A 12126-nucleotide genomic window follows, 5' to 3' on the forward strand; every position below is an offset into this window, starting at 1 on the left:
CAACTAACTTGTCATATCTCTTATCCAATATGACTTTTCAGCTTAACTGACAACTTCTTTGTGAAGTCTTCCACGTTTCCTGCTTTAACAAGCTTCTGCCCAGCACCAAACACTTACTAGGCTCTAGTGAGATAGTGATGAACAGACTCGGAACTTATCCTCTTAGAGACAAATGAGGAAACAATTACAATAGAAATTAATCAGTGCTCTGACAAGGATATGCAAGGGTAGAGCCAAATCTACTTGGGGATTTAGGGAAGGCCAATCTTTGTGACCAACCCAGATAGCATATTAAAAAGCAGAGACATTACTTTGCCAACAAAGGTCCATCTAGTCAAGGCTATGGTTTTTCCAGTGGTCATGTATGGATGTGAGAGTTGGACTATGAAGAAATCTGAGCGCCGAAGAATTGATGCTTTTGAACTGTGGTGTTGGAGAAGACTCTTGAGAGTCCCTTGGACTGAAAGGAGATCCAACCAGTCCATCCTAAAGGAGACCAGTCCTGGGTGTTCATTGGAAGGACTGATGCTAAAGCTGAAACTCCAGTACTTTGGCCACCTCATGGGAAGAGCTGACTCATTTGAAAACACCCTGATGCTGGGAGGGATTAGGGACAGGAGGAGAAGGGGATGACAAAGGATGAGATGGCTGGATGGCATCACCGACTCGATGCACATGAGTTTGGGTGAACTCCGGGAGTTGGTGATGGACAGGGAGGCCTGGCGTGCTGCGATTCATGGGGTCGCAAAGAGTCCCACATGATTGAGCGACTGAACTGAACTGAACTGAATCTGTACTTGGGGAATTAGGGAAGGCTTCCTGGAGGAGGTGACATCTAAAGTGAGACATAAAGAGTAAAAAGAATTGCAATGGGATGAGTAAGGAAAAGGGCTTCCCAGGTGGTGCTAGTGATAAAGAACCTGCCTGCCAATGCAGGAGATGCAGGTTCTCCTGCATGGGTTTGATTCATGGGGTAGGAAGAACCCCTGGAGGAGGGCATGGCAACCCACTCTAATATTCTTGCCTGGAGAATCCCATGGACAGAGGAGCCTGGTGGGCTACAGTCCATAGAGTCGCAAAGAGTTGGACACAACTGAAACAATTCAGCACACATGCATGCATGCAAGTAGAGAAAAGACAGATGGTGGATAGCAGAAAAGGAGAAGAAAGAATGTGAAAGGTCTAACAGCAAGAGGACTTGGAAAAAAAGATGTGGTTTGTGTGCACAACTGGGGCTGGTGTCTGTCGGCAGTAAAATATGAGGCAGAGGCCAAATAATAGAGGAGTTTGGCCATGTGTTTATCCATCCCAGATTTTTGGACATTGTTATGTGGCAGTCATTATGTTAATGCTGGATTCATAATAACAGTGAACAAGAGAAGCAGAGTCAACCCTCACTCAGTGTGCAGTCTAGGTAGGAAGACAAATGGGTAGCAACAAAAAGGACAAGTTGTGTGAGAGACGAGGTCAGAATCCATTTAGAAAGAGTGAGTAGAACTAGCACAGGCGCCCGAAAAAGAGTGTTCTGGGCACCAAGGAATGGTGCGTGCAGATGCCTAGAGAGGAACGAGGACTGAATGATCAGTCTGGGAAGCTGAAAGACACCAAGGAAGACTGGTTTTGAGAGAGGGTATTTGAAACAGAAGATGTAGGTTGGGACTGGGTCACTAAGGGTCTTGCAGATTTTTGTAAATGTATTCCATATCCTAAGACATGGGAAGCTGTTCAAGAAATTCCTTTCGAGAGTAGATCCCAAAATTTGAAACTTGACTCCTGCTTCACACCATTCATAAAAATCAATTCCAGGCGGATTGTAGATCTAAATATAACAGGCAGATAGTAAATCAGCTAGAAGATGATCTGGAAAACATCTTTATGGACTTGAAGATAAGCAAACATTTCTCAGCAGGAATCACAAAGCACTGGCCATAAAGGAAATGATTGATAAATTGCACAGTGCTAAAGTTAAGAGCATCTTTTCTTAATTTTAAGAGGTAAAACATTGAAAAGGAAACCCATGATGGAAGATGATATTTATAATACACATAACTGACAAAGGGTTCATATTCAGAATCTATGAAGAGCATCAGTAAATCAGTAAGGAAAATACAGACAGCTTAATAGAGAAATGGACAAATCTTGAACAGGGACTTCACAAAAGAATATCCAAAGGTCAACAAACATATGAAAATATGCTCAAACACAATAGTAATCAGGGAAATACTGATTCTTACTGCTGTCACTGAAGTTCAATAATTTTTCTTAAGTAAACACCTCTCAGTGTTTTGTATACCAGGGCTCTGATGGTTTTGACAACTTTGTTTTACAGCTTGGTTATTGCTTTTTAGGGAGAGGATTTTTCTGAGTTCCTCACTGAGCCATTCTCGAAGTACTTATCTCCATTATAAAGGTGTGGAAATTAAGGCAGGACAGGACAGAAAAACATCAACTTTTGCTTTATTGACTATGCCAAAGCCTTTGACTGTGTGGATCACAATAAACTGTGGAAAATTCTTCAAGAGATGGGAATACCAAACCACCTGACCTGCTTCCTGAGAAATCTGTATGCAGGTCAAGAAGCAACAGTTAGAACTGGACATGGAACAACAGACTGGTTCCAAATTGGGAAAGGAGTATGTCAAAGCTGTATATTGTCACCCTGCTTATTTAACTTATATGCAGAGTACATCATGAGAAACGCTGGGCTGGCTGAAGCACAAGCTGGAATCAAGATTGCCGGGAGAAATATCAATAACCTCAGATATGCAGGTGACACCACGCTTATGGCAGAAAGTAAAGAAGAACTAAAGAGCCTCTTGATGAAAGTGAAAGAGGAGAGTGGAAAAGTTGGCTTAAAACTCAACATTCAGAAAACTAAGATCATGGCATCCGGTCCCATCACTTCATGTCAAATAGATGGGGCAACAGTGGCTGACTTTATTTTTTTGGACTCCAAAATCACTACAGATGGTAACCGCAGCCATGAAATTAGAAGACACTTTCTCCTTGGAAGAAAAGCTATGACCAACCTAGATAGCATATTAAAAAGCAGAGACATTACCTTGCCAACAAAGGTGCATCTAGTCAAAGCTATGGTTTTTCCAGTACTCATGTATGGGTGTGAGAGTTGGACTATAAAGAAAGCTAAGCGCGGATGAATTGATGCTTTTTAACTGTGGTGTACTGCAAGGAAATTCAACAAGTCCATCCTAAAGGAAATCAGTCCTGAATGTTCATTGGAAGGATTGATGCTGAAGCTGAAACTCCAGTGCTTTGGCCACCTGATGCAAAGAACTGACTCATTGGGAAAGACCCTGATGCTGGGAAAGATTGAAGATGGGAGGAGAAGGGGACAACAGAGGATGAGATGATTGGATGGCATCACCAACGCGATGGACATGAGTTTGAATAGGCTCCGGAAGTTGGTGATGGACAGGGAGGCCTGGCATGCTGCAGTCCATGGGGTCACAAAGCGTCAGACATAACTGAGCGACTGAACTGACTGACTGTATATCTTGACCCAACTCAAATAGCTGAGCACTGGTACAGCAAAGATTGAGTTTGGGTAGACTTCGCTGATAGTATCTTAACATCTATTGGAAATGGGGTCTCTTCTCCTAGTGCTTCAGTCATTAACATGCAATAAAAGTCACTTAAAGTCATGGATCCATGCCTGATAGATTCCATCAGTCATTTAGAAATTACTTCATACAATTTTTTCACAGGTGAAAATATTTCAAAGTATTTTTCCTATTTTAGGTTCCAGCATCTCCTTGGGAAGAAGAATAGAAAATCAGCCAGTGTATGATGTTTTGTACCCAGTTAGATGACAGCTGTAATAAATGGAGAATGGCTAGTTTTATTTTTCAGTACATTGAAACTCTTCACATGAGAGCATCATAGAGTCTATTTAATGTGTTTGCTAACAATTCCCTGCAAATCGGAATTTCCTCAAAAAGAAAATATGTGATAAAACTTTACAGCAGTTTGGATTATTTTTGCAATAGAGTTGCAAATACTTTTTTGATGACGACACAACTAATCCAAACATAGTAATGAGCATACATATTTGTGCTAAATTACGTTTTTCTCTGTGCTTTGAAATGATACCATATTCCTGTGCCTGCAGTTACCTTTGCACTGGGTATTTCCACTGTCAACAGAGGAAACTATAGTTACCTGAAGCAAACACTGACCTCTATCCTCTCCAGGATGACTCTTCCAGAAGAGAAGGACTCTGTGGTGATCGTCTCTATCGCAGATGTATGTATGAAAAATAAACAGGTCGCCTCACTCCTGACCCGTAGTCTCTAAACACTGTGGTAATCACAGTGGTAATTTCCTCTGTGGTTATCACTGCATCATTTTGAATTTTATCTTAAATTTTAAAAAGCATCTCCTAGATGCCTTTTTTGAATAACAATGTATTTAATACTTGTTTGATACCACCATCAGTTTAAGGGAAATGAAACAGTTCTGTGTGGAGAAATATGATTATATTGTTAAATATGCTATCAGGAACCCTGTATACTATATGGTACAGAAATTATATTTAAAAACAGGACATGTAAATGGATGCTATAGTAACAAAACCTGCCCAGACCAAGAAAAGGTTAGTATATGAATCAAGAGATAATTTATATTAAGTCACAGTAACTATTATTAATTGAGGGACTCCTTTCTATGTCTGAAGGATTGTGGACAATTTTTATATACATTATTTATAACCTGCATATAACCCTGTAAAGTAGGTATCCAGATGAAAAACCTGGATCTTAAAGAAAGTAAATAGTTTTCCCAGCACTTAATAGAGCAGATTCAAATCTGCATCTGTCTAGCAGCCCAAAGTTTTCTGTCTTGCCTCTGATGCCATGTAAAATTGTAAAGTGTAGTATAAATATTAACACCATAAAAGGTGTTTCAGAGGAGAATTTGGCAGAAGATATCAGATTTTAAATGTGTCTATCCTTTGAATCAGAAATCTCAAGTCTTGGGAGTTATCCTAAAGAGATAATCAAGCAAGAATTTCAAAATAATCAAAATGTGACAGTAGACAGTGACGATATGTTTGTAGTACATAATATAGTGCAAAATGTGCCGATGTGATTGAGAACAGACTCTGGATCTAGATTGCCAAGGTTCCGATGCCAGCTCCTCCACTTCCTGCCTCGTGAACTTGAACAAGTTACTTAACTTCTCCATGCTTCACTTTCTTTCTTTGTGAAACAGTGATGATATTGCCTGTAGTATATGGATGTTTTGGCCATTAAGTTAGCTAATATATGGGGAGTACTTACAGTGATGTATGTCACGTAGCAAGTGTTCAGTAAGTGGCAATTTCAAAGATTTTCAGTGCACTGTTGTTTTATGATAGCATATTAGATACAGCCAAAATAGGTATCAGTGAGAGGGTAAGTACTTTTGTCTACATTGCAATAATTTGTAACCATTGAAAGAATGAATATCCATATTCAGTGATATAGAAGATGTCCATATCATATTGTTGACTGAAAAAAGTTGTAAAGTATCGCGTTTAACATTATATTATCTATGGAAACTATGATAGAGGAATCAAGGAAAGAAAGGAAAAATAGATAGAATACATAAAATGATAGAATACATAAAAAAAGACAATGAACAAACCTCGGAATGATGATCTTCAAAATATTAATAATGGTTATCTCTGGATATTGGGAGTTAAAAGGATCTCTGCTGTCCTTTAAGTTTTTTTCTCTGTTGTTTGAATTTTCTATGAAAAACATGTCTTAGTCATTGCTGCTCGGGCTTTTCTCTAGTTTCAGAGATAGGGGCTACTCTCTCATTGTGGTGCAGAAAAACGCAAAACAAGCAGAAGAAGAATTAATAGGAACATAGAAATAAAAGATTAAATAACCATTCTGTCCAAGTTTAATTTTTTAATATTGGAAGCATGTATATAATCTTCAAAATGTTTTATCACATTACCATGTGTTACATATTACAATCTTTATTTCTTTACTGTTGGCACATCTGCCTAAAAAGTTTAGACCAATAATAAAATATCAGGGGACAAATTTTAAAATGGACTATAGAATGCTTAAGAGGTATAACTTTAGTAGTACATTTAACATATGTTTCAGTGGGTAAGAAATAGCTGGTGATTATATTTTTGGCTATCTTAAGAAACCGAAGTACTATAATAGAGTGGTCTGTATCACGCTGATATTTTTAAACAAGCAGTTTAACTGTATACAAAGTTGCCTTTCAGACTACTCAGAGTTGACAGTAGTAGAACTATAAGTATTCAAATATTCTCACAATTTTGTGTTGGGAATGCTTGTGGGCCCTGAGGCTACATCTTATAAATGCCATAGGTTATGTTTAAAAAAATTACCTGAAAGTATAAGCCATCAAAAGCTACTTACAAATGAATCTGTCACCTAACATAGCAGAGTAGATACAGTTTGCTGATGGAAGAAAATTTGGGAATCAAGCCAACAAATACCATCTAGAAAAATGTGGTGTGATTTTGAAGTAAGCTTCTTGTAGTACAATACTCATAAAATGAAGACACTTTCAAAAAAGGGCAGTTCTTTGAAATAAGCCATCCCATTTTTAGGACAAAGCTGTTTTAGATACATAAGTTTTTGTGTACTAATTTCTAATTGTAATAGGTGTATAGTGATATTTCATATTATGACAAAGGGAGAATAAAGTGTCTTCAGTATTCCAGTCCGATCTTTTAGATGCATGAATATTTTAACTCTTTCATAGAAAGTAAAAACACTAGAAATATTAAGACGTAGTAACATTCCACACATAAACTAGATTTACATGCATTAGTAGAACTATGAGGCATGCTTCTTCATTTCAGTAAAATATTTCTCTCATTTTTAGAGTAACGAAAATTATGTAAAATCTGTGGTTGACATGATTACAAAAAAGTAAGTACTATGTGATAAATTTAAAAATAACTTCTTTCATTTTTCTGTCCAATTACATGTTTTTATTAGTGTCTTATTCTATTCAGTGAGTGTAACTGTGCAGAAAAAACGTGTAGTTCTATCAATGCTGTGATGAAATGTAGCTTATAATTTCCCCCCAATTCTGTACATCATCTACCCATTAAAGTCCATATTTGTCATGATATTATTTTTATAGTATCTATTCTTCATGAAATCCATGGCCTCTGAGAGAAGCCTGCTGGATTATTTTTAAAGCGTTCTTGTGTTCCTTACTGTATGAGGTTACTTTCACAGCTTCTGCTTAGAATCTCCTGCTGCGTGCACCCCAGGAGATGCAAGCACATGCTATGAACCAATATGAAATTTGTTATCAAGCAAGATGCTGTGGAATGGACCCAGCCTTCCAAATCCTTATGCTTAAGTGGGCCATACAACTGGTGAGGAAAAAAAAAAGCAAGTCCCAGCAAGGAAGCTAGTGGAATGGGAAGGGCAATGTGAGAACACACCAGGTAGGAAGGATTTAACTCTAAGTTCAGGTACCAAGAAGGACTTCCTGGAGAACTTAATAACTGGACTGAGTCCAAGTGTAATCAGACATGTTTTGGGCAGACAGAAGGAGAAGAGAATGCCTGGCAAATAGAATTGCTTGGGAAGGCAGAAGGGCCAAAGAAGGAGCATGATACATGTGGGGGAAGGACTGTAAGTACTGATATCTCCTGAATGTAGTAGATGTTTGGAATTAAGGAGGAAAGATTGATGGAGATGAGGCAGGTCATAATGAGATCATGAAAAGCCTTATGATCGGTGCTATGGCTGTGTGCTGTTTGCGTGACAAGCTAGGGTTGCCTTCAGGCTGAATCTGGCTAACAGACACGTTTGTTTCAGCCAGCAGCGCTTTGCTCTGTTTTGTTTTTCCCTCACCAAATAGCTCTAGCGGATGAAGCCAACTTATTCTAGTTAAAAGAATTCCAGCCAGTGACTGGGGAATGAATAGAATTAGCAGCTCACCATTTTGAAACGTAAGCAATTCAGGCATATCATGAAGTGACAGGTGGAGGGGAAGCTTTCAAGGAAGATGTATCCGTCAGCAGCCAAATGGGAAACTCTTGGTGGTTCAGAGAGAGGAAATAGAGACAATTTAATACAAAAAAATTGGCCAAGGGACTCCCCTGGTGGTCCAGTGGCTAAGACTCCTTGCTCCCAATGCAGGGGGTCCAGGTTCAATCCCTGTTCAGGGAACTGTTAATAGATCCTACATGCCCTGATGGGACTAAGACCCAGTGCAGCCGAATTAATAAATATAAAAAATAAAATCATAAAATTAGCCAAAAAGGTTTACAAGAGCTGAGAGAAGAAAAAGAAGAAGGAAGGAGGCAGGAGAAACGTAAAGGAAGATGGGGTTGCACCCCGAGGTCTGCGGTTGTGTGCGCGGGCTGCTGTGCTGTGCTCAACGCTGGGACGCAGCTCTGTCGCTCCTGCCAGCGCTGCCATGGCCCTGCGCTCCAGGCCGCTGCTGGAGACTTCTCCAGAAACCAGTCATATGGAGAATCTCCTCCTCCTGCCTTCCAGTCTCTTTCCTCACTGCCTCCCATAGGACTACCTGGAAAGAGCAGGCAAGGGGTCTTGGAATGGTGGCTTGCAGACCCCCACCCTACAATATCTGGCACAGTGGGAGTGGGGAAATGGGGGCTGAGAACAGAGGAATAATTATCAATAGCAGGAAGGGCTCAAGTTCCCCTCCCTGACCCTCTAATTGGCGGCAGTGTCACTGCAAGGTACAGAGTCAGACAATTTTGCCTTCTGTTATGATGCAAAGGAAATGCGCCAAGAAATAACTGTAGGGTGTACTTGGTCACCAACCTCAAAACAAAACAAAATGACCTTGAATCTGTCAGTGAAAATTCAATTAACAAGTTAAGGAAAAAGAGAATTTTAGTAGAGCCAAATTAGGATTAAAACCCTGGAGACAGACTCTCAGAAGCTCTGAGGACTATTTCTTCCCCCTGGTAGAAGTCAAAGGCACAGTCAGTTACATTTTTGAGACAGAGGATCATACATCAACATGACACAGTGATGGTCTACCTAAAGTTCCCCAAGGATACATAGTCCAGGTAAGCAGATACAAAGTGAGCAGTAAGTCACTACAAACCCTTACAGAGTTGAGAAAGGATACTAATCTTCTACGAAATTTACGCCAGAAGAAAGGGGGGAAAAAATGGATCTTTATGGATTAGCTGGCACTCCCATCTTTGAGGCAGTCTGGTTAATGTATATGGAATGCAGAGGCACATGGCACACTCAGGGAGAGGGTTGGGACAAAGAATTTTATGCTTAAATTTTCTTGTCCTGCCTTAAAATATAAATTTTATCTCATCAAATTTAATCAAGCCTATGGAGCTAAGCTCCAGTTCAGAGTATCCACAGTGAGAGGTGAAAGTAATCTGGAGCAAACCCCCAGCATGTGGGACCTTCTTTAGGACAGCTGACCCATTTCCTTCAAAATGACAGTTGCATGGGGGAAAAGAAAGAAAGAAAAACTAAAGTGACTGGTCTAGGTAATATGGTTAAAAAAGAAATAGTTCAGTTCAGTTCAGTTCAGTTGCTCAGTCGTGTCCGACTCTTTGCGACCCCATGAATCGCAGCACGCCAGGCCTCCCTGTCCATCACCAACTTCCGGAGTTCAGCCAGACTTACGGCCATCGAGTCAGTGATGCCATCCAGCCATTTCATCCTCTGTCGTCCCCTTCTCCTCCTGCCCCCAATCCCTCCCAGCATCAGAGTCTTTTTCAATGAGTCAACTCTTCACATGAGGTGGCCAAAGTACAGGAGTTCAGCTTTAGCATCATTCCTTCCAAAGAAATCCCAGGGCTGATCTCCTTCAGAATGGACTGGTGGGATCTCCTTGCAGTCCAAGGGACTCTCAAGAGTCTTCTCCAACACCACAGTTCAAAATTATCAATTCTTCGGCGCTCAGCCTTCTTCATAGTCCAACTCTCACATCCATGCATGACCACAGGAAAAACCATAGCCTTGACTAGACGGACCTTTGTTGACAAAGTAATGTCTCTGCTTTTGAATATGCTATCTAGATTGGTCATAACTTTCCTTTCAAGGAGTAAGCGTCTTTTAATTTCATGGCTGCAGTCACCATCTGCAGTGATTTTGGAGCCCCCAAAAAGAAAGTCTGACACTGTTTCCACTGTTTCCCCATCTATTTCCCATGAAGTGGTGGGACCAGATACCAAGATCATCGTTTTCTGAATGTTGAGCTTTAAACCAACTTTTTCACTCTCCACTTTCACTTTCATCAAGAGGCTTTTTAGATCCTCTTCACTTTCTGCCATAAGGGTGGTGTCATCTGCATATCTGAGGTTATTGATATTTCTCCCGGCAATCTTGATTCCAGCTTGTGTTTCTTCCAGCCCAGCTTTTCTCATGATGTACCCTGCATATAAGTTAAATAAGCAGGGTGACAATATACAGCCTTGACATACTCCTTTTCCTATTTGGAACCAGTCTATTGTTCCATGTCCAGTTCTAACTGTTGCTTCTTGACCTGCATACAAATTTCTCAGGAGGCAGGTCAGGTGGTCTGGTATTCCCATCTCTTTCAGAATTTTCCAGTTTATTGTGCTCCACACAGTCAAAGGCTTTGGCATAGTCAATAAAGCAGAAATAGATGTTTTTCTGGAACTCTCTTGCTTTTTTCCATGATCCAGCGGATGTTGGCAATTTGATCTCTGGTTCCTCTGCCTATTCTGAAACCAGCTTGAACATCAGGAAGTTCACGGTTCACATATTGCTGAAGCCTGGCTTGGAGAATTTTGAGCATTACTTTACTAGCATGTGAGATGAGTGCAATTGTGCGATAGTTTGAGCATTCTTTGGCATTGCCTTTCTTTGGGATTGGAATGAAAACAGACCTTTTCCAGTCCTGTGGCCACTGCTGAGTTTTCCAAATTTGCTGGCATATTGAGTGCAGCACTTTCACAGCATCGTCTCTCAGGATTTGAAATAGCTCAACTGGAATTCCATCATCTCCACTAGCTTTCTTCATAGTGATGCTTTCTAAGGCCCACTTGACTTCACATTCCAGGATGTCTGGCTCTAGGTGAGTGATCACACCATCGTGATTATCTGGGTCGTGAAGATCTTTTTTGTACAGTTCTTCTGTGTTTTCTTGCCACCTCTTCTTAATATCTTCTGCTTCTGTTAGGTCCATACCATTTCTGTCCTTTATCGAGCCCATCTTTGCATGAAATGTTCCTTTGGTATCTCTGATTTTTTTAAAGAGATCTCTAGTCTTTCCCATTCTGTTGTTTTCCTCTATTTCTTTGCATTGATCGCTGAAGAAGGCTTTCTTATCTCTTCTTGCTATTCTTTGGAACTCTGCATTCAGATGCTTATATCTTTCCTTTTGTCCTTTGCTTTTCGCTTCTCTTCTTTTCACAGCTATTTGTAAGGCCTCCCCAGACAGTCATTTTGCTTTTTTGCATTTCTTTTCCATGAGGATGGTCTTGATCCCTGTCTCCTGTACAATGTCACGAACCTCATTCCATAGTTCATCAGGTACTCTATCAGATCTAGTCCCTTAAATCTATTTCTCACTTCCACTGTATAATGATAAGGGATTTGATTTAGGTCATACCTGAATGGTCTAGTGGTTTTCCCTACTTTCTTCAGTTTCAGTCTGAATTTGGCAATAAGGAGTTCATGGTCTGAGCCACAGTCAGCTCCTGGTCTTGTTTTTGTTGACTGTATAGAGCTTCTCCATCTTTGGCTGCAAAGAATATAATCAGATAACCAATTATAATGAGAGGATCTCATCCCCACCCCCCACCTTTAGACCCTGTACTTAAACTGCTAGGGATTTGTGAATATCCACCGAGTATTATGTGATATTAAGTAATTACTCTTAGTTTTGTGAGATGTGATACTGTCATGTCATTACATAAATAAATGTCCTTTTACAATTTTACACTGAAGAATTTAAGGGTAAAATATGATATCTATGATTTGTTTTAAAATTCTTAAGCAAAGAATGTGGACTGCATAGATGAACAAGTTAAAAAATTAATGGTTGTTGAAATTAGGTGATTCGGGATTTGCATATTTTGGGTAATTTTCATAATAAAATTTTCAAAAATTAGTTTCTTCTAAATGAGCTTAACTGATGGGGAGA

General features: G+C 39.9%; 1 protein-coding gene across 6 annotated transcripts in view; it reads left to right on the top strand.

Annotated features, from left to right (window-relative positions):
* MGAT4D (MGAT4 family member D) overlaps positions 1 to 12126 on the top strand; it is a 63423-nt gene that overhangs the window by 27824 nt on the left and 23473 nt on the right. For all 6 annotated transcript variants that reach the window (XM_059876254.1, XM_059876253.1, XM_059876251.1 and 3 more), the window contains 2 exons: positions 4130 to 4263; positions 6877 to 6923. In XM_059876254.1, coding sequence (XP_059732237.1) covers positions 4130 to 4263; positions 6877 to 6923 — 181 coding nt within the window. The remainder of the gene's footprint in view (positions 1 to 4129; positions 4264 to 6876; positions 6924 to 12126) is intronic.

Source organism: Bos taurus, chromosome 17 (assembly GCF_002263795.3).
Source record: "Bos taurus isolate L1 Dominette 01449 registration number 42190680 breed Hereford chromosome 17, ARS-UCD2.0, whole genome shotgun sequence".
NCBI classification, from domain to species: Eukaryota; Metazoa; Chordata; class Mammalia; order Artiodactyla; family Bovidae; genus Bos; species Bos taurus.